At 45.8% G+C, this 27,684-nt stretch overlaps 1 protein-coding gene across 1 annotated transcript in view; it reads right to left on the bottom strand.

Annotated features, from left to right (window-relative positions):
• The window catches only part of SLC15A1 (solute carrier family 15 member 1), a 53,871-nt gene extending 49,264 nt beyond the window's left edge, over positions 1 to 4,607 (bottom strand). Inside the window, exon 1 of the mRNA XM_006128130.4 lies at positions 4,502 to 4,607. Coding sequence (XP_006128192.1) covers positions 4,502 to 4,505 — 4 coding nt within the window. The 5' untranslated portion in view covers positions 4,506 to 4,607. The remainder of the gene's footprint in view (positions 1 to 4,501) is intronic.
• Between the last annotated feature and the right edge of the window lie 23,077 nt (positions 4,608 to 27,684).

Here is a 27,684-nt window from a genome sequence, read left to right as displayed (position 1 = left end):
AAACAGCTGTCATGTTCCTACACTCTTACAGCAACTCTCAAACATATTTAAGGCTGAAACAAATTCTTAGGGTGCTTCTACACAGCAGCATTATTTTGGAATAATGGCCAATATTCCAAAATAACAATGCAAGCATCTACACAGCAATTCCATTATTTTGAAATAAATTCAAAATAACAGATGGCTTATTCCAACTTCTGTAAACCTCATTCCGTGAAGAATAACGACTATTCTGAAATAGCTATATTGGAATAGCAGTAGTATGGATACTCCACTGCTGCTATTTTGAGATAGCTCCTCCCCATGGCCATTCAAAGTAATTACTCCCCAGTGCCTCCTGGGGCTCTAAATTGAGGTAGCATGTCCACATTAGGGAAGCCTACCTTGGACTAGTTTTGAAGCTTCCCTGTAGTGTAGACATGCTATTTCAAAACAAGCTATTTTGGAGTATTTCTTCCAGAATAGCTTATTCCAAAATAAGTGTGCAGTGTAGACGTACTCTTGGTGAAAATGTATCAAAGGAAGAAGGGAAGGTATTTGGAAACAAGTGTTCACATGCTCTCACATTTTAAATGGGCAGCTCTTCTTAAAAGAATAATATTTGAAGTTACTGAAAATTAATTGATTTTTATAGATATGAAGTGACAATAATTTCTCCCCTAAAATATGAATTAATTTGAATAGGTAAAAATAGTTTTTTGTTGACTATGAAACAACTATTGGATGTACAAATGCTGGGGCAGAGGACTCTGATGTGAAAACATTACTATAATTAAATAAAGTTACTATAACATTAAGATTGCACTGATTGCACAAGACAAAAGTAATACCACACAAATATGAGTGAGTTGGCAGTGCTGTGGAAACCTTTTTGAAAATTTAACTACAAAACCTTAATGTTATCTAACTCTCTCTCTCTTTTTTTTTCTTTTTTTTTTTTTTGCAATTTAATTTCTTAATTTTGTAGCCAAGGAGAAATTGTGTTCAGCCCTATTTCTTCTAGGCTTTAACCATGATTCCTGAAACAGAGCTGAACATAGTTTCCCTGGCTCACTTGCAGCTAAATTGTGTTACTGGTTTAGTAACACTGGTGCCAGTTACAGGTAATTTTCATATTGTTGACAAAGGTGCACAACTTTAATTGCTCTAATAATACATATGCAAGGAGTCAATTGCAAGGCAGACTTAATGCCTGCACTCAGTAAGACTGGGGCCCAACAGGCATAATAAGCACTTCTTCCCCTGCCAGGATCAGGATACGTCTAGACTGCGATGGTTTTCCGGATACCAGAGGTCCAGGGAACACTTTTGTTCTTCTGGTTTTTTTTGCAGAAGAGCAGACACACTCTTTCAGAAACCCCGTCTTCCTTGTTCCACGAGGAAGAAGGGATCTTCTGAAAAGGTTTTTTCCCAAAATTTGGCCCAGTGTAAATGGGCCAAATTTTGGAAAAGCCTCTTCCAGGGGGGAAAAAAACGGAAAAAGGTGTAGTCTAGACATACCCTCAGAAAGCTGAGGAGGTCAGATTAATGACTTGCTTCCTGAGAACTGCTCTCCAATCCTTTATTTAAATTTCTTGGAGTCTCAAGGCCCAAATGCACTTTGAGTTGCAAAGATGGAATGACTACAAAAACAAAACATGGCGGGGGCGGGGGAGAGGAGTTATGGGGAGAGCTTTCAGGTTAAGAGACAGCAGATAAATAACTTTTTATGAAAAACACCTACTGCTCGAATTACATATGCAAACACAGGGCTTTACTTCTAAAGCAGGGGTGGAGAATCCAAGGACTGGGGGCTGCATGCCCCTGGTTTGCCTGGATCTGGCCCCCAAGGCTTCAGGTTTCCCTCAGCATTGGGGAGACCCTCAGCATTGCTCCAGAACCCCACTGTCCCTCCATGATGCTGAAGCATACAAAATCTAACTAGCCTGACCCCCCTAGGTTCTGGTGTGTGAGCGCAATGTGGGGAATTTCTTTCTCCTCAGTCAGGGGCCACATCAGCAAGAGGGTTTGGTTTTTTTTAGTGTTGTTTTTTTTCTTATCACTTGTGTCTGGCCCTCAACTGATTTTTCAGTGGGGCAGCGGCCCCCCGACCCAAAAAAGTTTCTTCACCCCTGTCCTAAAGGAAACTATATTTTCTGAGATTTTCCACTGTACAAGCTCAAGTACTTAATTTTCAAACTTTAATTTTTTCATGTTTAATAAAACACTCATTTAGTACTATTTACATGCCAAGATTCAACATTCATGTGTTTATATTTCTCTTTTTTTATATGAAAGAGCAATTTTGTTTGTTTTAAAAATTTCACCTAAATAACTGAAAATAAGTTGTTCAAGTTGTCTTTAGAAAACTATCTTTAGTCAGAAAGAAAGATGATCTGGAAAGGTGACATTTTCAGAAAGTTACAAGGCATGTGGAAAAAAAGGGTCATGACAAATGAACCTGCAATCTTTGTTATTGTGTCTGATTCAGTCAATGCTATATGAATAGTAAAAACAAAACAACAACAACAAAAACAGGATTACAATTAGATTAGTTAAATATTACTGGTTTAGGAGTGCATAATCTTTAAGCAGATTTCAATATAATTTGTAAAGTTGGGGTGTCTGAATTTCATGCTTCTCTAAACACCCTTTTGTTTTGTGAAATCTTTTCAGATCCATTTGCAGCTAATATATGACTGTGACAAAGTAAGTGATATTTTCCTTATTTGGTGATTACATTTAATTTGGCAACAAGAGGTAATTATGATTAAGAACAAAAATGTAATCTTTCATCCTAATACCAATCTAAGGGTTGCTACAGCAGTTGATGATGTACATTATTGTAATGAACTAGCTAAATTATGTAAAAATTGTCTAAAACATTATAAAACTATGTCCTTTAATTTTCCCTATGGACTCCAAACTTTGCAATATACTAATATGCAAAATAATGAACGATTCTGAACTTACTAACATATTTATAATACCTAAACACAAGCTGTTGCAATTAGAGCCAGAACCCTCACACATACATCTTGGGGAGAGGGAAGGATTGCTCAGATTCCCGATTATTTTAGTTCAGGTGTGTGGTTAGGTTAGGGTACCACACTCATCTATAGCGGATGTACTCGGGATGTTCTGGGCTAGGTAATAAAAACAAAAAGAAGCTATCAATTTAAATCCTCAGAAAGATTCTCTCTCTGATTTGCACAGTACAGGTTAGCTGCGATTTGAACTATCTTCGTTATTAATCTGTAGCTCCCTTCCTTCGCATCCTGTTTTATGTTTCTATTCATTTTTCCTGCGGATTGTGTTGTATTAGTTCCGAAAGGGACTGGTCACGGAAAGAAAGCTTAGCCCCGCCACTCCAAATGGAACAGCTGCCATGGCACTGAGACAAGACCCCCAGTCTAGCGAGCTTCACTCCAACACCAGCCTTCCGTGGGAGCCCGGCTCGGTGCCCCCAAGCTGCACCCAGAGCTGTCCCACGTCCAGCCTCAGGAGCGTCGGACGGACCAAACCAGCTGGGGGAAAGCGAGGAAGCAGCACAGCGGGCCCAAGGGGTTTCCTCGGGCTACCCTGCCCCGGCTGCTGCCCCGTGCAGCAGCGCCCCCGGGGAAGGTGGCCACCTTGGGGCTGCCCCGCTGGTGGCCGTGGCCCGAGAGCAGCAGGTGAAGCTGCGGCCGGAGCTGCGCTTTGCAGGGCGCGCGGGCTCCAGAGCAGCAGGAACCCAGCCGGGCTCCCCCGCGCACTTGCTGCCCGCTGCGCGCGAGAAGGAAATGCTGGAGAATAAACCCCGCGTGGGGGAGGCGCAACCAGACACCGGATCCCCAGCAGAGCCCTGCAGCCCCTACACCTCTCCCCCCCCCCCGCAGAGCCCTGCAGCCCCTACCACCGCCCCCCCCCCGCAGAGCCCTGCAGCCCCTACACCTCTCCCCCCCCCGCAGAGCCCTGCAGCCCCTACCACCGCCCCCCCCCGCAGAGCCCTGCAGCCCCTACACCTCTCCCCCCCCCGCAGAGCCCTGCAGCCCCTACCACCGCCCCCCCCCGCAGAGCCCTGCAGCCCCTACACCTCTCCCCCCCCCGCAGAGCCCTGCAGCCCCTACCACCGCCCCCCCCGCAGAGCCCTGCAGCCCCTACACCTCTCCCCCCCCCCGCAGAGCCCTGCAGCCCCTACCACCGCCCCCCCCGCAGAGCCCTGCAGCCCCTACACCTCTCCCCCCCCCCGCAGAGCCCTGCAGCCCCTACCACCGCCCCCCCCCCGCAGAGCCCTGCAGCTCCTACCCCCAAAACCAGCACACACACCCCCGAACAGAGCCCCGGAGCCCCTCCCCCAGCAAAGCCCTGTCGCCCCCCAAACCGGCACCCCCCGAACAGAGCTGCCTTCCAAAGCCCGAGTCTAACTTTAGGTCTTTCTGCCCCCGTAAACCTTCCACCGCAGAGCCTCCAGCCCTCCTCCTCTAGTCCCAGCACCTTCCTCCTCCTTCAGGTCTGTGGGACTCCGGCCCCCACCACGTACCCATTGGGGCTCTGCTGTTGTTCCTGACTGGGCAAGTCCGGTGCGCGTTGGGAAGGAGAGGATGGCGAGGGCTTCTCTTTAAACGTGCTCACCTTGGCCGGGCGCCAAGCCCTACCCAGTCACCTGAGCAGGAGCCGTGTCCCTCCTCAGCAGCTTGCCAAGGCGGCAGGAGTCACTTGGAGCCTCGGCGAGGGGACAGGTCTATGCACCAGAGCGGTGTGGAAACCCTGAGGAAAGAGACAAGTTTTGACTGTGCCTTGCTCTGTCCCTGCAGGGCAGTTCCTGGGGCCGGAGGGAGGTGGAGAGCAGAGGTTAGGGCCTTACTGAAATTAGGTAAAACCAATATTTTAAGGGTAGGGAATGACCCCAGGGGGTGGGGTGGGGGGAAGGTAGGGGGGAAAGGAGGAATGAAAAGTAGCCCTAGCGGTAATGAGAGAGATGGGGACAGGGCAATGTGAGAGACCATAGAGAGAGGGAACGAACGGGACAGAATATAAAGCTATCTGCAGGGAGGGCGAAGAGAAATGATGGGGAGGAGGGGGAAATGGATAGAGCCAAGGACAGGTTGAAATGTGGAGGCAGTAGGAGGGGGTGGGGAAATTATTGCCACAGAGCAAGAAGAAAGGGAGAGAGATAAGGAGGGTGTATGTGGAAAGAGAGTGTAGGGTAGAGTTGGGGAGACAGACAAAGGAAGTGGGGGATTCAAATGTAAAAGAATAGTGAGAGAGAAAAGAGGGGGGAACAGCAGCCTTACAAAACACAATCAGAGAGAGAAAGTGGTACAGTAATACCTTTTATTGGATTAACTTCTGTTGGTGGAAGAGATAAAGTGTGTTTAGGCAAGGGAATAGGTCTGACTCTTCAAGTCTGGCAAAAGTCAGACTATTTCCATCCTAAACAAGGGCTCCATGTACCTTAAAAATGTCTCTCTTCCACCAAAAATATATTACCTCAGCCACCTTGTCTCTCTTGCATACTGGGACCAACATGGCTTCAACAACACTACAAACAAAATCTGTCTCGAAGGAACAGGAGAGAGGAACAATTTTAGGTGTGCTAGATAAAAACCTCTAAACCTTTTTCATGGAATAAACACAAATTTGAGTGAAAACACTGACACTAAAAACATTTGGCAAGAAAATAAGAAAAAAGAATTGGCTGGCAAAAGGAAGAACAAACATGGGAGTTTGTAAGTAGTCATTCTTTTTAATTTATGGAACATTTACTGTCAAATGTACATATGCGCACACTCTCAATGACATACATTAGAATTTCTTTACTGTGCTTGTTGGTTGGCTACTGGAGCCTAGTCTACACTACCATGGGTTGTCAACCTAAGTTACATAACTTCAAGTCAAAGTACTTAGCTCTAACTCACCTCAGGATCTTCACTGTGGTAAATCTACAGCTGATGCTCTCCCATCAACAATGCCTACACTTCTCATTCTGGTGGAGAACCACATTCAACACGAGAGTGCTTGAAGATTGATTTATCACATCTACACTATATGTGAAAAACTGACACCCCCTACCCCTTCTGAATCAGTCGTTGCCCATAGATCTGCTGCATAGTGAAGACCTGGGACCATCAACCTGACCAGTTTTGAAATTAGAACTAGAAAATGTTACATGTGTATTTGAATAGATTATGCTTTAGTTTGACAACAGAAACCAGTTCATGTCAGAATATCTTTTTGCTATTTTTAATCTTTTAAAAAGTTATTGCTCTTCCTGCCCTTGATTTTTGTCCTTTTTGACTCAGCTAACATTTCATTATCATTACTCCGCCTGAAACAGCTTAGACAGTTGGCCACAATCCTTCTAGTCTTTCTCTTCCAGCATTTATCTTCACTTTTTAAAGATTAAACCATGAAGTGTGAATAATGAAGTATGAGAACTAATGGCCAGTCTTCAAAAACCTTAATTTCACAAAATAGTACCATAACCATAATCCACAAGTAACACTTTTTTACTTTGAATTACTTGAGGTGGACAGTACTATTAAAATTAGTTGGGGTATCACAATCTTGCTATAATTAGAGACCTCAGGCTAGGAAGGCAGAGAGATTGCTTTTTGTTCTAGTATTACTTTATCATGGTTAAGATGGCACCAGAGATTAATTTATGAGTTTTTTTCCTAATCTTCTCCTCTTTCCCAAGTGTTAACTTCTTCACTTCTGTAATCTGTTTCCTCTGATATGAGGCATATATATACTATGGCCAAGATTTCTGGTGCCTCAATTTAGGGAAACCCAATATGAGCTGTTTGAAAGAGACCTGATTTTCACAAAGTGCTTATTACACAAGTGAAAACACTTCAAAGTGTTTTCACTTTGGCCACCTGAAATCTAAGGCACTTCTGAAAATCATGGCCATTTAAAACATTAATATTTTTCTCAATAGAAAAATGAACATTGTTAATTAAGAACATAAGTACTTCTTCATAAAATACAAGCCAGAACTCATAGCCAGCAGATGTTGTAAAGGCCAAAACTACACCAGAGTTAGAAAAGGAATTAAGAAAGTTCAAGGAGGATAGGTCCTTCAGTGGCTATTAGCCCAGATGGTCAGAGATGCAATTCATGCTCTGGCTGTCCTTAGTTTCTGACTATCAGAAGCTGGGAATGGACAATAGGGGATTGATCACTCAATCGTTCTTTTTTCCCCCCATTCCCTCTGAAGAACCTGGCAGGGCCTCTGTCAGAATTTAGGATACTGGGCTAGGAGGACTACTGGTCAGACCTAATAAGGCTGTTCTCATGAAAAAGGCACAAAAAAAACCCGTTAACTTGCTTGACACTAATTTAGTTTCCTGGCACTCAAAAATATCTATGGGAATTTGTAGTGGGCTAATGTCTTTGAGCATTGACCAGAAGAATAATGAAAACATGTCTGTGGCTGCTGATGTTTGTTGACTCTAACAATGACAGATCTGTAGGTACAATTTGCTGTTGTGAGTTACCGATGTTTCTATAGCTCAGTATATAAACTGCTAGTTAGTTTTAAAGGCAGCAGATCAACATGGAATCTGTGGAAATGTTTAGTACAGAAAAATATGCTATCCTGATGTGCACTGCAAAGTCATATACAAAAGATAATACACTGACATCATCCTAGAACAGTGGTCCCCAACCATTTGAAGTTACCGGGCGCCAGGGAGTGTGGCTGTTCGCCCGCCGGGCGCCCGGGGGCGGCCCCCACCATAGCTGCATGCCTGGGGGCAGGGCCCCCCCATAGCCACGCGCCCGGGGCCGGTGCCCTCTGCAAGCACCGCGCACCCGGCGCTCCCCCTCGCAAGCGCCGTGCGCCTGGGGCCGGCGCTCCCCCCGCCAAGCGCCGCGTGCCCAGGGCTGGCGCTACCCCCCCCAAGCACCGCGCGTCCGGGGACGGCACCCCCTGCAAGCGCCGCGTGCCCAGAGCACGGGCAGCCAATCCACGGCGCTCCCGGGGCCGGTGCTCACCGTGCGCCATGTGCCCAGGGCCGGCTCCGGCACCATGCATGTGCCACGTGCCCGGGGCCAGGCCAGCTCTGAGCACTTGGGCACACACAAATGCCCCGTGTTGGGGACCACGGTCCTAGAAGATGAGAAGGATTTTTAAAAAAATCATGTGCTTAAGTTACTAGCAAGAGTAGAGCCACTGAACTGTGGAGCTAGCATGGGGAACAGGCAGGTGAAGCAGTATATGACTGCTCTCAAACTCTGAAGGTGCTTAGGAGGATTACAGAAACAGACCATTGGGACATTATTTTGTGCTAGAGCAGTGTTTCTTAAACTGTGTTCTGTGGCACACCGGTATGCCATGGAGAACAGAGTTCAAAATGGCCACCCTTAAAGGAGCAGGCGACTTTTTTTTTTTTCTCAACAAAAAAATCCTTAGTTTTCTGCATAAAAAATAATTATTGTTTGGTGTTCCTTGGTCTTAAAAAGTTTAAGAAACACTGTGCTAGAGTTTCATGAAGAAGGCAGCAACTGCCATCTGAGGCTAGAAAGGCCTGCAGGAGTAGGACTGCACCCTAGTGGAGTTTATGACTTCTGTATGACAGACACTTTTCCCTGATGCCCAATGGATTTAAAAATTCTTAACTGACTTTGAATAAGTTCATTTTTTCCAGCCTATTCCAAAAAAGGCAACTTGCCAGGAGCTTAAAGCCTACTCCCAATTAGCATAAAATAGAGCAGACTGCAGTCATTTTTAATATGGTGATTCAGCCTGTGATGAGTACATGTCCCAAGCCAGTTGGATCAACAGAGTATTGTATGTTGCAATATGGAATAACTAGAGAATGCACCTCAGTATTACAGATGAGTGCTATTGTGAGCTACATATAGAGCTACAGTGTACAGCTCCACCCTTGATTTAGTTGAACTGGTTCTGGTGGATTGCTGCATGTGTTTGTGTGGAAGTAACCTACTTGAAAGAAAGCTCTGAACTCTGTCATAGTGTTAATTACCCACATAGTCATTTGAATGACCTAACCAATCAATTTAATAAAAGCTTGCAGATTTGAAGTTAAAGAATGAATGCTTAATACTGGGGATGTTTATATTATGAGCTCCTGGGAAAAACATTCAAAAATAAAACCCCAAGCTAATTTAATATTGTCCTGAGGATTGGAGCAGTCTATGGCTCCTTTTTAAATTGAAAGCAGTCAAAATGCATGAGCACTTCAAGTGACACAGCTTCATGTAACATAGGGTATGTCTACACTACAAAGTTAGTTCGAACTAACACACGTTAGTTTGAACTAACTTTCCTAGGCGCTACACTAGCGCTCCGTTAGTTCGAACTTAATTCGAACTAACGGAGCACTTAGTTCGAACTAGGTAAACCTCATTTTACGAGGATTAAGCCTAGTTCGAATTAGCTAGTTCAAATTAAGGGCTGTGTAGACCCTTAATTCGAACTAGTAGGAGGCTAAGGCTTCCCAGGTTTCCCTGGTGGCCACTCTGGCCAACACCAGGGAAACTCTATTGCCCCCCTCCCGGCCCCGGAGCCCTTAAAGGGCCACGGGCTGGCTACACAGTTTGTGCCACTTGCAAGGCTGCAAGCACCCGTGCCAGCAGACCCTGCACCTGCCACACCATGAGCCAGCCACCCGAGGACACCCAGCCCTCCACTGCTCCCCAGGACCAGCCTGGCGGCTCCTAGGAGCCTGCCCGGGGGCGCAAAAGGCGGGCGCCCGCTTGGTCAAGTGCGGAGATCGTGGACCTCATCGAGGTTTGGGGGGAAGCCTCCAATGTCCACGATCTCCGCACTAGCCACAGGAACGCGGCCGTCTACGGCCGCATGGCTACCAGCCTGGCCGCCAGGGGCCACCAGCGCAGCCGGGAGCAGGTCCGGTGCAAAATTAAGGACTTGCGGCAGTCCTACTCCCGGGCCTGCCAGCCAGGGGCCGACCCGGAGGCGTGCCCCCACTTCCACGCCCTGGACCGCCTCCTGGGGGCTCATGCCGTCCCTGCCCCCCGGGACGTGATAGACCCCGGGGCAGAGGGCCCGCTCCTGGAGACGGAGGAGGAGGAGGAGGGCTCTGAGAGCCAGGAGCCTGCCGCCAGCCTGCCCAGGACCCGGGACCCCCGAGGCACCCCACAGAGCCGCTCGCCTGTGTCGTCTGAGGCCGGGGAGGCGTCCACCTGTGAGTACCATCGTGTTCCCCTTATGTGTACGGGGAGCTGGGGCGAGAGGGAGCCCCGGGACCGTGCACCTGGGCCTTGCCCACCAAGGAGCAGCAGCTGGGGATCCTGCAGGGGCCCTGGCCTTGCAGAGGGGAGCTGGGTTTCACACACCTGGGCCCCTGGGGTAATTGACCGCTGGTCTTGTTGCACCACAGCTGCAGCACCTGGGCCTACAGGGCGCACCACACTGCCTACAGCAGCTGCCCGTGCCCGGCCAAGCAGGAGAGCCAGGAACGAGGAGGAGTACCAAAGGCGGCACCTCCGGTTCATGGACCACCAGCTCCGCACCCAGGACCACTGGGTCCAGGAGGACCTGAGGCTGCGCCGGAGGAGTCTGGAGGCCCTGGAGGAGCAGGGCCGTGCCCTGCGAGGCCACCTCCAGAGCCTGCTCGACCGCTTCCCATTTCCTCCTCCCCCTGCTCCCCCTGCTCCCGCTCCTGCTTCCGCTCCTGCTTCCTCCACACCCCCTGTCCCTCCTGCCCCCCCCTCCACAACCATTTCCCACCGACGCCCCTGGACCCGCAGTGTGGCGAGACGGGAGAGGCAGCCGGACTCCCACCCCTGAGCTTTCCTTTCCCTTCCTCCCTTCCCTCCCCTTCCAGCTCCCTCGTCCAAGGTTTCCCCCTCCCCTCTCCCAACCTTTCCCCTCCCTCTCCCCACCCCACTTATGTTAAATAAACAGACGTTTTTGTTTCAAAAACAGGTGTCTTTATTTTACAGTAGGTAGGGAGGGGAAAGGCGAAGGGGGGTAGGGTGGAAGAAGGCCCCAGTGGGGCATGCAGGGAGAGGTCAGTCCTCCTCCTCCACCAGGAAGCTCTCCCGCAGGGCTTCCCAGATCTGGACGGCCCCCCGCTGGGCTTCCCGGATGGCGGTGGTGCGGGGCTGACCGTAGTGTCCAGCCATGCGGTCAGCCTCAGCCATCCAGGCTGGCAGGAAAGCCTCCCCCTTTCGCTCACACAAATTGTGGAGCACACAACATGCTGCCACCACAGGAGGGATGTTGTGCTCGGCCAGGTCCAGACGGGTGAGGAGGCATCGAAAGCGGGCTTTCAGTCGCCCGAAGGCCCCCTCCACCACGATGCGGGCCCTGGTCAGCCTGGCATTGAAGGCCTGGTGGGAGGGATTGAGGTGCCCCGTGTAGGGCTTCATGAGCCAGGGCTGCAGTGGGTAGGCGGCATCCCCCACCAGGCACACGGGCATGTCCACATCCCCGACCCTGATGTGGCGGTCGGGGAAGAAGGTCCCGGCCTGCAGCCGCTGGCACACGGAGGAGTTGCGGTACACCCGGGCGTCGTGTGCTTTGCCGGACCAGCCCACATTAATGTCCGTGAACTGGCCCCGGTGGTCACACACGGCCTGCAGGATCACGGAGAAGTACCCCTTGCGGTTCACGTAACGGGACGCCTGGTGTTCTGGGGCACGGATGGGGATGTGCGTCCCGTCGATGGCCCCACCGCAGTTGGGGAAGCCGAGGGCGCCGAAGCCCCGGATGACGGCGTCCGGGTCAGCGAGGCGGACCACCCTGCGGAGCAGCACCCGGTTGATGGCCTTGACCACCTGCGGAGAGAGACACAGCAAAGCACCAATCAGTGGGGCGCCCGGGTGGCTGGGAGCGTTTGTGCACAGAGACCAACGCTTTGCTGTCCCTCGGCGAGGTTGGCAAGTAAGCAGGAAAAGCTGAGAACCGGCTATCCGGGGGTGTCCCTTTAAGGTCGAGCCTCAGAGATAGCCTCAGACAGCAGCCACACAAAGCAACTACTGACCTGATGCCCTGCCAGAACCCGTTTCAGCTGCCCTTAAATGCTCCCCTGCGTCCAATCAGTGTGGACGCGCTAGTTCGAATTAGCAAAACGCTAATTCAAACTAGTTTTTAGTTCTAGACGCGTTAGTTCGAATTAGCGCTGTAGTGTAGACGTACCCTTAGGGACTGAAAACAAAACCTAAAGGACTTCTTTCTAATGACTGAGTCAGTAAAACAAGCAACCAGGTGTGATGCCCAACAAGCCTCTAAAGGCACCCACATATGTAAATAATTTACCACATACCATTTCTAAGCAACTAAAGAAATAATAATACGCAATCAGGAATGCAATTTCTTTTCCAGCCATTAGATATAGCCACTTACTCTTCCATGTGAACAAGGGTGAAGAATAATTGTTTCTGTTTTCTATCAGGCGCTTAAGTACAGTAGAACAGGAAGTACGGAACCCCGGGTTCATCTACCTAGATACAATTTATGGAAAAGCAAAGAAACCAATAGCTCTTCAGGTGTTTATTTCTGAAAGTTCCAGGCAAGTAAGGAATATGAAAGTGGGAGTTGGGAGGGGAGGAGGAATTAATTTTCTGTTAATAATTTAAGAGATCAGGCTAGCCCAGTAGGACTGGCTGCTGATCATGATCGCTTTGAACACTACACACTGCTTTTTTCATGAGATCCTTACATCTGTAGGAATTTATATAGATAGTGTATCAAATTCTGTACTTATTGGTGTAACTGTGGAGTAATACTATTGACATATTTGGTGCTAAGCTAATTTTTACTTATGTCAGTTTCAGTGAGAACAGAATATGATCTAAAAGGATTTTCATTTCCCAGATTGGCCCCTTTAACACAGTCTAAGACAGGAGTGGGCAATAATTTTTGATGGTGGCGGGAGGGTATGGGTGTATGTGGAGTAGCGGGGCAGGAGTGGGAGGAAGAGAGTTGGGGAAGGGAGGGGCTGGGGTACCAGAGGCAGGTTCTGGCCAGGAGGCTTATCAGCTAGCAGTCAAACTTGCCTACAAAGCTTAAAATGTTTCTGTCTGCTCGGCCATGTGCTTGAGTGAGGAACTGAACAGGAGAGTTGTGCTTCATGGCTGTCTGTTATTCAAACAGGCAGCTCCCAATGGCCAGTTTCAGTTCAGAAACCAGCCAATGGGATTGTGCTAGGGGCAGGAGCTGCATCTGAATCTTCTCCCCTCCCCTCCAGACTCATAAAGAGAGAGTGCCTTGCAGCCGCATTTCTGAGCAGCATGTGGGGCTTCAGGGCAAGCAGGGGAGCCTGCCTGGGGCTCTCCACTGCCTCTGCGGGCCAGATCTGGTGGCTTGGTGGGCTGGATGTGGCCTGCAGGCTGTATGTTGCCCAGGCCTGGTCTAAGAGGTATATTGTGTGGCAATACTGTTAAAAGTAGATTTCAATGAACAAATTGTTGAAGCAACATTACTTTGCCTTTCTTTGACCCTGACACCAAGAAAAGCAGTGCATTTTCAAGGTTGCATGAAAGGTGTCATTGACTATGAGGTGTGTCAGAAGAGGCAGTTGCCCTCACTACTGCTGACTTTTCGTAGCTGCTTGCCTATGTTGTATTCCCTAGACTTCGGGGCGGCCTAGGCTGGGCCAGGGCTCCTACTCACTGTGTGGTCCGCACCACTCCTTTGGTCCCATAAGCCAGGCTTGTTGCAACAGCATTAGCCTGGGCTGGAGTGAATTGTGTCAGGTGCCAATACCTACCTGTGGCTGACCATTGGTGAGCCACCCTCCCACATAAATGGCCCATCACTTCCTCTTACCCCTTGGGGTAGGACTGGCATGCCAAATCCCTACCTCCCTCCCTGCCTCTGATACCCCTGTTCCTCACACACACACACAAGCAGCCACAGCCTCAGCAGGCTGTTGGAAACAGAGATGCTGTCACCCCCAACATTTTCTCTTAAATGACTCTCTGGGTTGGGGAACAACTTTTGAATGCTAGCACTGAAGAGCAGAAGAACCCAGTGGAACTCCGAGCCAACATGAGATTGAGAAGACTTCATGCAATTGTTTAGGGCAACATTTGGTTTCAAGATTGAAGTAGGAATTACTCTTTGTGATGACTGTTAGAAGGTACAGTATGTGATTTTTCTAAAAGACTGTGTAGGTTTTAGTTACAAGTTAGTCCTCTCTAAAATGGTATCCTGGCACAAACAGCATGTTCAGCTGCAGGGGTGGAAGTTTTCACTGATGGGTTACTTTAGTTTGTCATTAAATTGGGTACCATAAATATCACTCTGTTTTAACATTAAAGTTGGGGTAAACTGGTAAGGTGCACGTGCAAGGTATGAGTTCTGAGAACAGACAGAGGAGGGGAAATATATGTGGTTTCCTGGATTTGCTTCCATTTTATACTTTTGTAAACAGTAGCTGGTCCGATAAATCCCTATTTCTGCACTGTAAGAGAAAGGACAGTGATAGCTGATTTGAACAGTGAAATAATGCCAGCCAGTATTGATGGGTAGCTATACAAGTATTTCTTCCCATCACTGTAAAAAGTGAACACTTCTCTCCCTCTCCCCAAAATATTTATGGATTTATCTTTACAAGTGTTGTTGTCCCTGTTTTATATGTAACCTTTCTGCCAGTAGCCAGAGTTGTTGACTCGACTTGACGACTTGAACTCGAGTCCTACTTAAGTTGCCTAGGTCACTCGACTTGAGACTCGGGTTCATTGTTTGTGACTTGAGACTCGCTAATTTTGTTAAATCGACTTGGTGAAAAAATTGTCCGAAAATGCCAATATTGATGGCTTGTACAAAAGTGATTTCTCATTTTTTAAATTAAGACTTGAGACTCAACTTGTTACTTGACTCGAAAGTGACTTGGTACTCGACTTGGACTTGTCAATGACGACTTGAAGACAACACTGCCAGTAGCAGTCGGCAACCCGAAGGGCCGGGTTCAGTATCTAGGAGGATTCTTTAAGGTGACTAAAACTGTCTCGAGACCCCATCCAGTGAACTGGGAAAATATTAACCTACCCACTGGGTGCCTTTAGAGGCAATTCTTCCCCTCTTGCAAGCACTAAGTCGGAAATAGAAACAGTCTATTTAATAACAGTAATCAAGCATCAATCCACAGGACCACACATAAACAAAGAAAACCCATAACATGAAAGAAACCTGTAAGCAAGGTATCATCCCCAGAGTCTGCAGGGCAAAATCTTTTGCCTAAAGATCTTTAGTCCAACCCTGCTTCAAACACCCCACTTACAGCTCTGTGCAGTCAGTGCAGACCTAGACACATCACCCTAATGGCGTCATTCAGTGAGCATGAGGCAATGCCACCTATGTGCTGCTCCTGTTGTTCACTTGCTCCTGCCAGACACCCTGCTGGACACCTGCTGCTGCTCCTTCCAGCTGCCCTGCTGGCTGCCTGCTCCTGCCAGTCATCCTGCTGGCTGTCTACCACTGCTCCCACTGGCTGCTTGTTCCTGTCATCTGCCCTGCTGGCCACGTGCTGCTGCTTCCATGATAGGTCTGGCTCTGGGCCAAACCTAGTGATTTCAGCTCTTGGCTACCACCTAGGCTGGCCAAAAGATTCCAACTTCCACTGGAATAATATTTCAAATAATAAAGAGTTTCCTTATGGAGTCTGTTTTAGGTCTATCCTTAGAATAGGGGGGAAGAGAGACAGATTGAACCAGTCTTGCTGCTCACACCTGGAGGGCAGGTAGCCTGCTAGTTCAAGCTTCTTCCCCCCAATCCAATCGAGTCTGGAAGGGGAAGGCTTGTCCATCCAAGACTCTTTACAATGACAGCGTTTCTCCTGCAAGCACTAGTGGTCATATTTTACAATTCGTACATTTAGGGTTAACATGGTTTGTGACCCCACTACAGCGAAATTAGTTACAAAATACACAACGTGCCATTCCAACAATTGACCATCCATCAGGCCAATAGCACTGGCTGAACTGGATCAACATAACCATATCCCATTCCAGCATGACCTGTATTTACATATAAACAGTTAATTATCTTGCAGGGCTAAACAACTGAGTGAGCATAACCACACCCAGGGCTCCCTTCCCCTTTCAGCTGGCTGCATTGAAAGCAGTGGTTCAGACCCTGCTCACCTACAGATGAGAATCAGAGGAACAGAGATATTAAGTAATTTGTCCAAGGAAGCCTTGCACAAAATAGACACCCTATCTAGTATAGCTGATGCATACTGCACAGTGGGAACATTATTTTGCTAAAACTAAAAAGAAGATAGCATTCACTCTTCTGTGGTCATCCACTACCATAAAATTAGTTCTTTGCAAGATATGCTCAAGGTTACTAAAGCCACTGGCAGTTAGTTTGGCATAGTTATTATAAAGGTCTCTATTTCAGCAAATAGCATAAAATAGCAAAGTGGAATCTGCCTTGAATTTTATTTAATAAAATACAGACTAGCCATAGCAGCCAAGTTTTGTACAGCTCCCTGTGTGACACTTTTTGTAATAAGTTCACTTGATTAGCTGCAACTAAGTTACATGTAACCATATAACAACAGGTGTGTACTGGCTTTTTAAACCAAGACGCTCTAGCTGACAGGTACATTGGAGTTGTGTATAGAGCGTGAAGTTACCATAATGGCCATTGGATTTAGGACACCGAGGACTATGCATAATTTTGGCTACTAATCCAGTTCAAGGGAAAGGTAATGAGTACCCTGAGAAAAAAATATATGCCACTTCTATAGGTCCTTGATGAGAGAGTGACAAGGCCACAAGTTGGAGCAAGACATATGTCCCCCCCCCCCCCACACACACTCAGTTTTTCTTAAATTGTGCAGATATAGTGCTTGTGTGGGCCTGGTGAATGAAGCTACTGCTCATAGCCACAGGGCAGCAACAGGGCAAGCTTTCCATACACACTTTCATGTCAGAACTCCTCAACCTTGGTTTGGAGGGAATTTCTTCTAAGAGTAATAGGATCTCCAAGGCCTAGGAAGTTCCTGGCCTCGCTGCCAATAGAAGTCTGCCAGTTAGCACAGTTATTGTGGTGGTGTGTTCGTGGAAGCTAGAACTAAGATCCACTCACCTAACATCCATTAGCTGAGATTTTTAATTCCTGTTGAGTTGAGTTGAGCTGTATGGGTTGATTTGTATGGGTGACCTGCAGTTGACAGGCTCTGTAGAACATTAGCAGTATCATCCTAAGGCAACTTGTCCCCTAATTACTACTAATGTTACATCCTGGAGAATGAGACTCACTTTTTCTGGTAAGTCGCTTTTATTAATTAAATTTTGATCTCTTTTGAACTTTCACAGATCGAGTCCTCCTGTCTCTGGTGTAATGAGTGAAATTTCCCTCACAATGCTAAGTCTCCTTCAGAAAAACTCCATAAAATATCCTAGCTGTTCTGAAAAAGGACAGCTATCAGTAATCAAAATTAAAATACTAAAATCACAGCAATAAAACATTTAAAATACAATGTTTTGCAAGTTATTTAAATAGTTATATTCCAGAGACCTCATATGTGAGTATGAATTCACAACCTTCAGGTTCAGACAGCAAATTCTTTCCACTGCAGCTATAAAAGTGAAGGTACATTGTTAGCCCCCATGAGGATGATCTCATAAATGGAGAAAACACACATACACTACCATTAAACTACACAGCCGTTTGTGAATTAGCACTAAGATGTTGTGTACCAGGATTCCCATATTCTCTCATATATCATGCCACCAAGTGCTAGAACTTTAACTTGTATGAATCACTGTAGTAGCTCTTTTGTCTTCAGTGGAGCTAAATTACTTTGGCACAGCTGGGAATCTGGCCACAAGTATCTTCCTGGAATTTCTCTTTAAAAACAGCCACAGGGCACAAAGCAGAACACTTCAGTTTCAACAGCACTGAATCTGAAGAGGAAATTAAAATAAATGTATTTGCAAATGAGCTATGAAGCTTTCTCTCTGAATTTTCCTCACGGTGTTATTGCAAACAGTGTAGATTGCTATGCTATAGCCCTGAACCTTAGTTTGGAAGTTAGAGAGAACATACCCCAAACCTCTTTGATATGTAAGCATATGCCAGTTCACTGGAGGTATGCTGGAGCTTCCTGGCAAAAGTATTGCATGAATTAAATTCATATATTTGATTTTTATGGGGTTCATATTGTTATTCTGTTACTGCCTCACAACTGTCATCTTTTATAAAGGATTCTACTAGTGCATTTCCTTCTGACAAAAAATAAAAATCGTAAGGCACCTTGTTATGTAGATTTTAGATTTAGTAAGAATGGTGGCTGTTTGTATGGATTAAGATTATTAAAAATATTGTCTCAAGATTTTTTTAGATAAAAAAATCTAAAAATTCCTGAATTATTTGCATCTATGGTCATGTATATATAATGCATTCTGCACAATTGTTTACATAGTCACAATGGTAAACAACAAAGGTTGCAATGAATTATTCCTTAGAAATACCAAATGGCATTTCTTTCTCAGGAATCCCTTAAAAATAACAAGGTAAAGCAAGGTAAGCTACAGTTTATGATTTATAAACAAGCAGCTATAGGTTTAAGTTAATAGGACACAATCAGCTTAAAAATCACATTTCTATCAAAAAATGTTTAACCTACTTTTTTTTTTTTTTAAAGAATATCACCCAAGATCATCAAAATGGAAAGACAGATATTCCCCTCTTCTCCTCCCCTTCATTGTGTTTTAGGTATGCTCATTTTCGCTTCAGTGATACTTTATTAGTGCAATAAAGTAAGAGGCTTGCCAACAGAGAAAAAAAAGACCCCTGTAGGTATCTGTCAGAGATAGGTGAAATGAACCAGATAAGAGATTCCATACTATGTTCTGTTTTCTTAATATCCATTCCTGATTTAGTGGCAGACTGGTGTGTAGCTTGCTGCTATCTTTGCTCTCCTTTTTGTCCCATGACTGGGTAGTCTTTACTTCATCAGTTTTTCATTAAAACATTTTATTAATCTTGATAACATGAGGAAAGTCTCTCACTCCCTTGTATTTTGGGCACTGGCGTAGAAACTGTTTCTTGGACTGTAGTTTGTGCAGCCCTGTTTTCACCTCTTTGCTTCAGTCACAGGTTTATTTTTAGTGGGAGTCAGGCTTAGTTTTCACTATTACTTCCAGTGAAAGAGGTTGCTAGTGTGAGTTTTGTTCCAGTGATCTGTAACAATCTAACTTGTTGCTGTTTTTTATTTGTTCCTCCAGTGGCTCAAAGACAGGTGTTTTAGGTGTCAATCTACAATCTTGAGTGCGTTTTGGTTTTAGATACCATTATCTATTATTTACAGCTGTTAAATCCAGAGAATGGATTTAATTTTTGATCCTCAAGGTCAGTCAAACATAGAGATCAGCCACTAACTAGATGGTGAGATATTGTTTGCAGGGAGATGACAGCTAGGGCTTCATGGAGGAACAAGAAATGAATGACAACTCTGCACTGCTTCCTGTGTCTACAAAGATGCTTTGGAGCGCAGAGAATGAAGGTATTTTGCAATGGAGAGTGTGTTTGCTGTTTTGGCTGAGATGACATCAGAAATTTCTTTTTTTCCTATCTACTGGTTAGTAGTCGGAATAAATCCATTTCTTATCTGTAACCATTGTTGCTGGAGTGCCTATAGGGTATTCTCTCACATTACTTTACTCTCAAATAGCGGGATGGGTTGGATTATACTGTCAAATAGTTTTATTGGAAGGTAGTATTTATCTAGTAATTTGTTTATGGTGTAGATACCCAACAGTGCATTATCTTGAAATGTTTTTATTGTCAGACTGGGGTTCAATGCTGTATTAATTATGAGACTCAGGCATGCAAATCTAGGGTGTGTTCATATTACTGTAATAACTCCTTAAAAGATACAGTATATTATTTCTCCCATTTGGGTGGGCCTTTCAACTAGCAACAGGGAAAAAACTGGAGTAGATATGTGTCTGAAACATATCATTTTAATTCATATCTTAAAACTGACTAGATTTCAACTTGGTATCAATTTAGCAAAGTAAAAAAGTCAATGAGGAGACTCAGAAGAGCACTGTTAGGGCCAGAAATAAGAGGACAGTGGAACTGTCATAATACTGACTTGAACCCATAGAGAAACTTTGAGCTAATCTCTGTCTGGTGGAATACATCCTGCTTTCTGGGCACATAAATTGCCCCACCTCAAAGGTACTCTAATTGTGAATAGCAATTTATTCTGCCATTAAAATAGTACTTTTTTTCATTCAGTGCAGCAATAGCATGCGTATTGTCCATTTAAGAATTACATTGTTAGTGAAATCCAAATCTCCCCTCTCTTCAGCCAATGAGTGTTACTGTGCACAAAGATCCTGGTTCTGTGTCCTGAAAGAAACAGAGGTACTGAGGAGCTGTGGAACACATGTGCAGCTGTTGGGAGACCGGATGGCAGGTTCAGGTCTGGGATCTAGAGCCCTGCATGGACTGGGACCTGCACTTGGGTTAACCTCTCTTCCCCTCTAACAGCAGTCAAATGAGGTACAGAATCTACAACCTTCTGGGGGCTATCAGATGGCCTAGGTCCTGTGATCCTTGAGGAGATTATTACTGTTTCTATTACTATAGTGCCCAGGAGCTGTAGTCGTGAGCCACAACCCCACTATGCTAAATATGCAGAAATATCAGCATCTATCTAGGTAGGGTCTTTAATACGTGCTGTAAGTTAATAGCTGATCAAAGGTATTAAGAAAAAAATTCCTTGTGATTCAGCCAGTCTTCTTTCCTGTTCCATCATTCCTTGTCCCTTAACTCTGAAAATGACAGTAGACTTGACCTTTCACTTGTCTGCTTACCCCACCAATGTTTTCACACTGCCCCTTACATATTTTAATGCTGTCTCTCAACAAAGCTGTATGGCTAATGCAGGTGCACGCTTGGGCCATGTCTGCCAACTACGACCCTTCCTGAACAAGCTTGACTTGGCCATGGTGATCCATGCTCTTGTTACATCCTGACTGGATTATTGTAATGCGCTTTATGTGGGGCTGCCTCTAAACAGTCTTTGGAAACTTCAACTGGTCCAGAATGCGGCTGCTCGAGTTTTAACTAATACTCGTTATACGGAGCACATTTTGCCTGTGCTCCGGCAGCTGCACTGGCTTCCAGTATGTTTCTGGGCACAATTTAAAGTCTTGATTATGACTTATAAAGCTCTAATGGGTTGGGTCTGGGGTATTGGAAGGACCTTCTTCTCCCATATGAACCTGCCCGGGGACTGAGGTCAGCTGGGGAGGCTCTGCTCAGTGTTCCCCCACTTATGGAGAGAAAAGTAACAGCTATGAGGAGCAGGGCCTTCTCAGCTTTTGCTCCCAGGCTGTGGAATTCTCTTCCCCAGGATATTTGCATAGTGCCAATGCTGGCATTGTTTCAGCATCAGGCTAAAGCCACCCTTTTTACTCCTGCTTTTATCAGTGTTTGAGTGCGTGTGTGTGCGTGTCCCTCCTCTCAAGACTTTTTAGCAGGTTTTATGTACCTCTGGGGTCTCGTATTTTAATTTTTTATATATATTTGTATTGTGTTTTAAAAATTTTTGTAAGCTGCTTTGAATATTTTAAATAGAGGGGGCGGGGTAAAAATATTTTAAATACATAAATAATAAATATACAACAACATTTTTGGTGACATAAGTTACGTTGGCATATGTACTGCCAAAGTTGTTATATCCCTTGGGTGTGTATGTACTTGGCACTTGCATTGGCACTGTACATACTCAGCTAGAATGCTTGTGTCAATGTAAAGTGTGGTGCACCATGGGTAAGCATTCCAGTGTGTCGCAGATTGCCATCCAGTGCAATGCCTTCTGAAAAGTTTTCACAATGTGATTTGAAATAGAAATGAATTGTTTAAGGATCACTGTTAGCTAGAGGTCAAGTTTCCTGCATGTAACTTTCTCCATCCCATCATATCCCATTTTTTTTTAAATCCCATTAATTTGTATGGCACTTTTCAGTGTCTACTATCTCTGATAGAAGCTTGGAACCTGCACAGCTTTGCAGTATTCTCATGGACACTGCAAATACTGGGCACTTGATCCTCCAGTGTTTGCAGATCTGCAGGACATGACAATTTCTTCACAAACAGATTGTAAAGGGCCATAGAGAAAAACAATTCAGGGATGCTGGTGGTGTTCATGGAGCAGCTACAGATGGCAGCTCACTGTTTCTTGGCCTGACAAACAAGCACTGACTGGTGCGATCACATTGTAATTCAGGTTTGGGACAATGATCAGTGGCTGCAGAACTTTTGGATGCAGAAGGCCATGTTCCTGGATGTGTGTGTTGAGCTCAGCACTGGGCTGGCAGAATGAAAGCTGCTCTGATAGATGAGAAGTGATTGACCACTGCACTTAGAGTTATAAAAATCCACACTGCAGGCAATTGTCATGTAAGTGTGTAAGGCCATTTTAGCCCAGGTGGCTCACCAAGGATGCTTCAGCAATGTGGGCTGGTTGAGGAAGGTGTGTGAAGCTTGCATGTTTAAGACCATGGGACTCTACAGAAACCTGTGAGCAGAGACAATTTCCCCTGACCAGTGGACTGGTGATATTCAAATACCAATCCGCACTTACCTGGCTTGCAAAGTATCTCAGAGAAAATTTCATTGAGATCTCTCAGGAAGACTCAAGAGACATTTCTAAGTACATAAACGGTTCTGAATGGCCCTCATCTCTGCTATCTCCTGTCTAACCCTGAAGCAGAATGAAAAGCAGGTGCCCATTCCACCTCTGTCTGTTGCTCTTCTCGTATGACAAACAATGAAAGTCAATACCTGTGTTGTATTAACTTGAGGATGGGCCTGTTGCCATCTTTACATTTAAACATTGTAAGGAAAAATGTGCACATGCACATTTATCAGAGGTTCCCTTCCCTTTACTGGGCTCCTCTGAACTGACAGCATTGGCTAGACTACAACAGTCTCAAACAGCATCTCTGCATCTTTTCCCTCCTCCGCCTCCTCGTCATCCTTTGCCTGCTTATTGAAAAAACAGCAGGTCTGTGACTTAGCATCAGACTGATTGTTTCCTTCTGTGGCCTTCTCATATGCTTTCTGCAGTTCCTTCACTTTCAAGCAGTACTGCTGCTGATTCCAATCATGCCCCTTTGCCTGCATTTCTTGTGTAATTTTTTTATAGACATCCACATTTCTATGTCTGGTCGGTGTCTGCACAACCTCTTCCCCCCACAGGCCCTGCCAGCTTGGACAGCTGGGCAATGGCATGCAATAAGAGAGATCAGCTAGGTGCGCTTACTACGGGCAATCTAGACAAGTTATTTCAAAGATATTGAGTGATTTTTTTTTTGTTAGGGAAGGAGGTGTTTTCCAGATTCCATGACGTCTTGGCAGTTTTGATGACAATTGTGACCAGAGTGGTCACTGCTGAGAAGTCTGGGACAGCTGCTGGCAGATATTTAGAGTTGACAGAGATCATGCAGTGTCCACTCAAGATATCAGCCTCAGTAGAGTGACCAGAACTCAATGCTGTTTGGAGAGGTAGTCTTACTGCATCACCTTAACAGGGCACACTTATTCGCTAGAGACAAATTTGCATGTGGACACATGCACAAACAGATTGATGCATGTTGCATGGCAACTTATGTTAACCTAACTTTGTAGCATAGACCAGGCCTTAGCATCTGTTGGAAAAGCTGATTTGTATAGAGTGACATTTTAGTTGGATAGTTGGACCTCTCTGCTGATGTCATAACTGTGTCAAAATGGTACATGACTATGACCTCATCAGTGACACACTAAAATAATACTTTAATCTATTTATTAGGTTAAGTGAAGATGTGTGGAGAAAAAGTTGATCAAGGGAGGATGAAAATAAAAAGACATTCTGGGAATGAGGTTAAGATAGGCACTTTGAAGAGGAAACAGAGAAAGGGGGAAATAACAGTTTTATACTGTCTCCTCCCCCCCCCCCCAGAGAACAAGTGAAAAGCTAGTAATGCTAGTGCAATGTGTCAAATATAGATTTACTGAAATACAGTTACTCAAATTGGCTAATAACTGGTGTTGAAAAAGACAGATTGGCTCCTGGGAATAGTGAGGATAGAAAGGATGCAATGAGTCCAAAGTACATTTAAAATAAAGGAAGTTAGAAACAGAAAAATACTAATATATACAAAATAGAGAGCACTTACATTTTTTCCTATGATTTTAATAATTTTTAATAGGAAGTACTTTTCTTAATGGAAGGAAGCATTACAGAAACCTCCCAAATGTTTTTAAATGAAATGTAAAGTTTATATTCTAATACCAATGAACCGTAATAGGTTGTATTAAATAGGCTATTGGTGCACTTCTGGTGACTGCAAGCACTCAGTCTTTGGCCTCATACCATACATTATGTTCAAGAAATACCCTACTAATGTGCATTCTTTTGTCATATTAATGTAATAGACTAGGCGTGAACTGTGTGGTAATCCTTGTTCTGACTTTGGTTTGCTATCTAACCTTATGCAAATCAATCTGTGAAGGTACAAGTTTCCTAATATGCACAATAAGGAAGAGCACATTTGTTGACCTCATATAAATGTTCTGAATCTTAACTCAAGTATTCAGGCCAGTCACTGACAGAGTGGGACAGAACTAAAAAATTCCTGGCTCAGAGCCTTGTACTTATTCTTTTAGAACATGGGGGCTCCAGTATCTTATTCTAAAGGATATTTTTATACTTATAAAGTACTTCAACTGTAATTAGGTTACATCAGAGACTCTCAAACTTCAGCCTGAGCCCACCTGAGCACTGTTTTCCCACGCCAGGGGTTCCAAGTCCAAGCTGTACTGCTTTGGGCAGAGGTGCCAAAGTTGAAACCCAAGGACTTTAGCCGTAGGCAGAGGGCCTGTAATCTGAGCCCTGCCACCCAGGGCTGAAGACTCTGGTTTTGACATCAGCCCTGGAGAATGGGGCTCCGGCTTCAGCTATAAGCAGGCCCACCAATGGCAAGGTGAGGTGAGCAGAGGCAAAGGGGGCAATTGCTCAAGGGCCCCGATGATTTAAAATGGCCCAGAGCCCCCAACAACCACTGCTATCCTAGTGGTGGCACCCAGGAGCCCCAGACCCTTTTAAATCACCCAGGCATGGACAGTAGGTGCAGCTTCCCTTTGGGAAGGCTAGCCCCCAGCTACACACCTTCCACCTGCACCCTCCCCCTGTGGTGAGAGCCTGGAGACTCCCTGCGCCCTCTTGGCGGCAACCACAAGCTGAGACCCCTACCCAAAGAAGCTCCAAAAGTCTTCCCCACCCCAGACAAAGGAGTTCTGAGCCAGCTGAAGCCTCATCTCCAGCCTCACCTGGAGGAGCCCTGGTCTGATGTGCTTGTCGTGCATGAGAGACCTTGCTCCTAATTAATGGAGTCCTGCCGGCTGGTTCCACTAAGTAGGTGCAGATGTCTCCAGGACCCTGGAGAGGAGGTGGAAGAATGTGATGCGATGGGAGCAATGGTGGGGGAGGTGGGAGAAATAGGGGATAGTTGCGGGGCGGGGGGTGTCAGTGGGGTGAGGTGGGGGTAGGGAGTAGGGAGGTCATCAAAGTACCTCAAGAATAGAGGACAGTTGCATTTAGTGCATCCGGAGCCCAGGGTGAGGGAATGTGGAGGGTTCAGGAATCAGGGCTGGGGGTGGAGGAGTGAGTGTGGGGAGCAAGGGCACCATTTAGGGAGAGCGGAGGGGGCTGCAGCCACACAAAGTGGGCTGCTGCTGCTCTTCTCCCTCTTCTTCTGGCTCTCAGAGAGCGAGGGGAAAATTCACAGCCTGCTGCATTCTTCCTCTGTCCTCCCCTCAGCAGCTGGGAATGAGAAGAAGGCACAAGCTGAGCATTTTTCCCTTGCTCCTTGATAGTGAGGGGAAGAGGAAGAAGACCCGTATGCATGGTTGCAGCCCCCCAGCCCTCCTGAAGGGGCAGGGTGCACACCTCCAGCCAGCCCCTTTCGCCTGCCTGGCTACCTGCTGCTTAAGCAAGGCAGCCTGCAGGAGTGCCCCAGGAGGTCAGCTGAGCTAGGAGCAGCTGCAGCCAAGCTCCCGAGCCGGCTGGTTTCTTCTTGCTGGCATGCGGGACTAGGGTTTATCGGTTTACTTTCACCTCTGGTCTCAACAGAAAAATAGAGGACATAAAGGCGTCCTGTTTTGTATCAATAGATTTTATTTTGGTAGATGTCACTTTAAGAAGCTTCTTTCATGCTGTTTACTTTGCAGAATCACTATTGCAAACAGTTATACATGTGGATGGTTCCAGATGCAAAACACTTATGCTAGTGAATGAATACTAGAGCCAAAGTCTGTAGATAGGCGTAGCTCATAACCTTTGCATAGTTATATTTCATACATTACACAGGAGGTGTTAATAGCTTAAGATAAGAAAGAAAAGTGTTCTTTTAAAAACATAATTCTTTTGGAGGGTTGTAGATATCTGAAACCGATCCTAATGATTTTTTAAAATATCCTGTGTTACTAATTAATACATGGTAGATTATTAAATCTGGAAGAACTGTTTGTTTGGCCTTTCATTAGAGTTAGATTCCAGACAAGTGATTTCCATTAAGTTTTAATAACTAGTAAGGCCAGCTCTTTGCTATCTAGTGTAGGTTTGGCTTTTCAGATTGCTCCCACTGACTTGTAAGTAGCAAGCACAAGTTGTGGTGCTTAGGTGGATGAATAACTTATTTACAAGCTCTTTGAATTAGGGATCTGCAAACTCCCAAGCCACGTGTTACTGTGCTCCAAGGCTTCTACTCAAAGTTTTTGAGTTGGTGGAACACGGACACACACACAAGGTTTGTCTGTTTCTTCAGGGCCCTGCTGCACTTGCACAATCTGAGTCCTACACGCTAATGTAAAATCTTCATAATCCGCCCCTGGATGTTTTACTTCGCTTTCATATTGAGTGTTGTCACTTGTTTAGTTGCAGTTTCATTTGTTGTCTGTGTCATCTTATTATTTATTTTTACTTTTCTATGTGTGTGAAGTATTAATCAAATGAAGAGCTGACATCCCAGAGAAACTGTGTAAGCCTGAGTGAATGCCATGTACTCTCCTTGCCAGGAACCCAGGAAGCTGAATAACACACACTGTCTCCTCAGCTACTCCAGAACCTACAGGGGGCATAATAAAGGAAAATCCTCATGGCAGAACCCAGCAATAGGGGCTGCCATGGCAGCAGCCTAATATTCCCACTGCCCGTGCACCCAAGTGGATCACAGGGCTCCTAGGCATGTGTGGGGTGGTACCAGTGGCGGCAAAGGCAGCTGGGTGGGCATGTGGAAGCCCTGGCTGTGCCAGGAGAGTGCACTGAGCACTGGGCACCAGCAGGAGCTCATTGGCTGCTCTGCCCGGGGTCCCGGAATGGCTGTTGGCGGGCACGGCCACAATCCTCAGCAGGTCTAATGCCAATTCTGGCAACCCCATTAAATGGGGTTGTGACCTATTTTGGGGTCCACTCCCATAGTCCGAGAATTGCTGGGTTACTGGGTGAAAAGCAATAAGTAATGAGATATGAATATGCCTGAACTGTCTAAGGATAACAATGGTGAGAGGGTAATGCCGAGAGTGAGTGCCCTCCAGATTCATAAGTCTGTAGTATTTCTTATACTCCAGTGACATTAGTGGCCATTGGTGACTTATTTTGTCTTTTCTTTTAGTGAAGATGGGGAAAATAGTTCAGATAAAAAACCAGCAATTATTTTTGCTTATCTCTCCATTCATTTTTGTTTTTGTTTTGACCATATTCTTTTAGTTTT

This window comes from Pelodiscus sinensis, chromosome 1 (assembly GCF_049634645.1).
Source record: "Pelodiscus sinensis isolate JC-2024 chromosome 1, ASM4963464v1, whole genome shotgun sequence".
NCBI lineage: Eukaryota > Metazoa > Chordata > Testudines > Trionychidae > Pelodiscus > Pelodiscus sinensis.
Note: the sequence above shows the minus strand (reverse complement) of the source record. Positions and strands in the feature narration are given on the sequence as shown.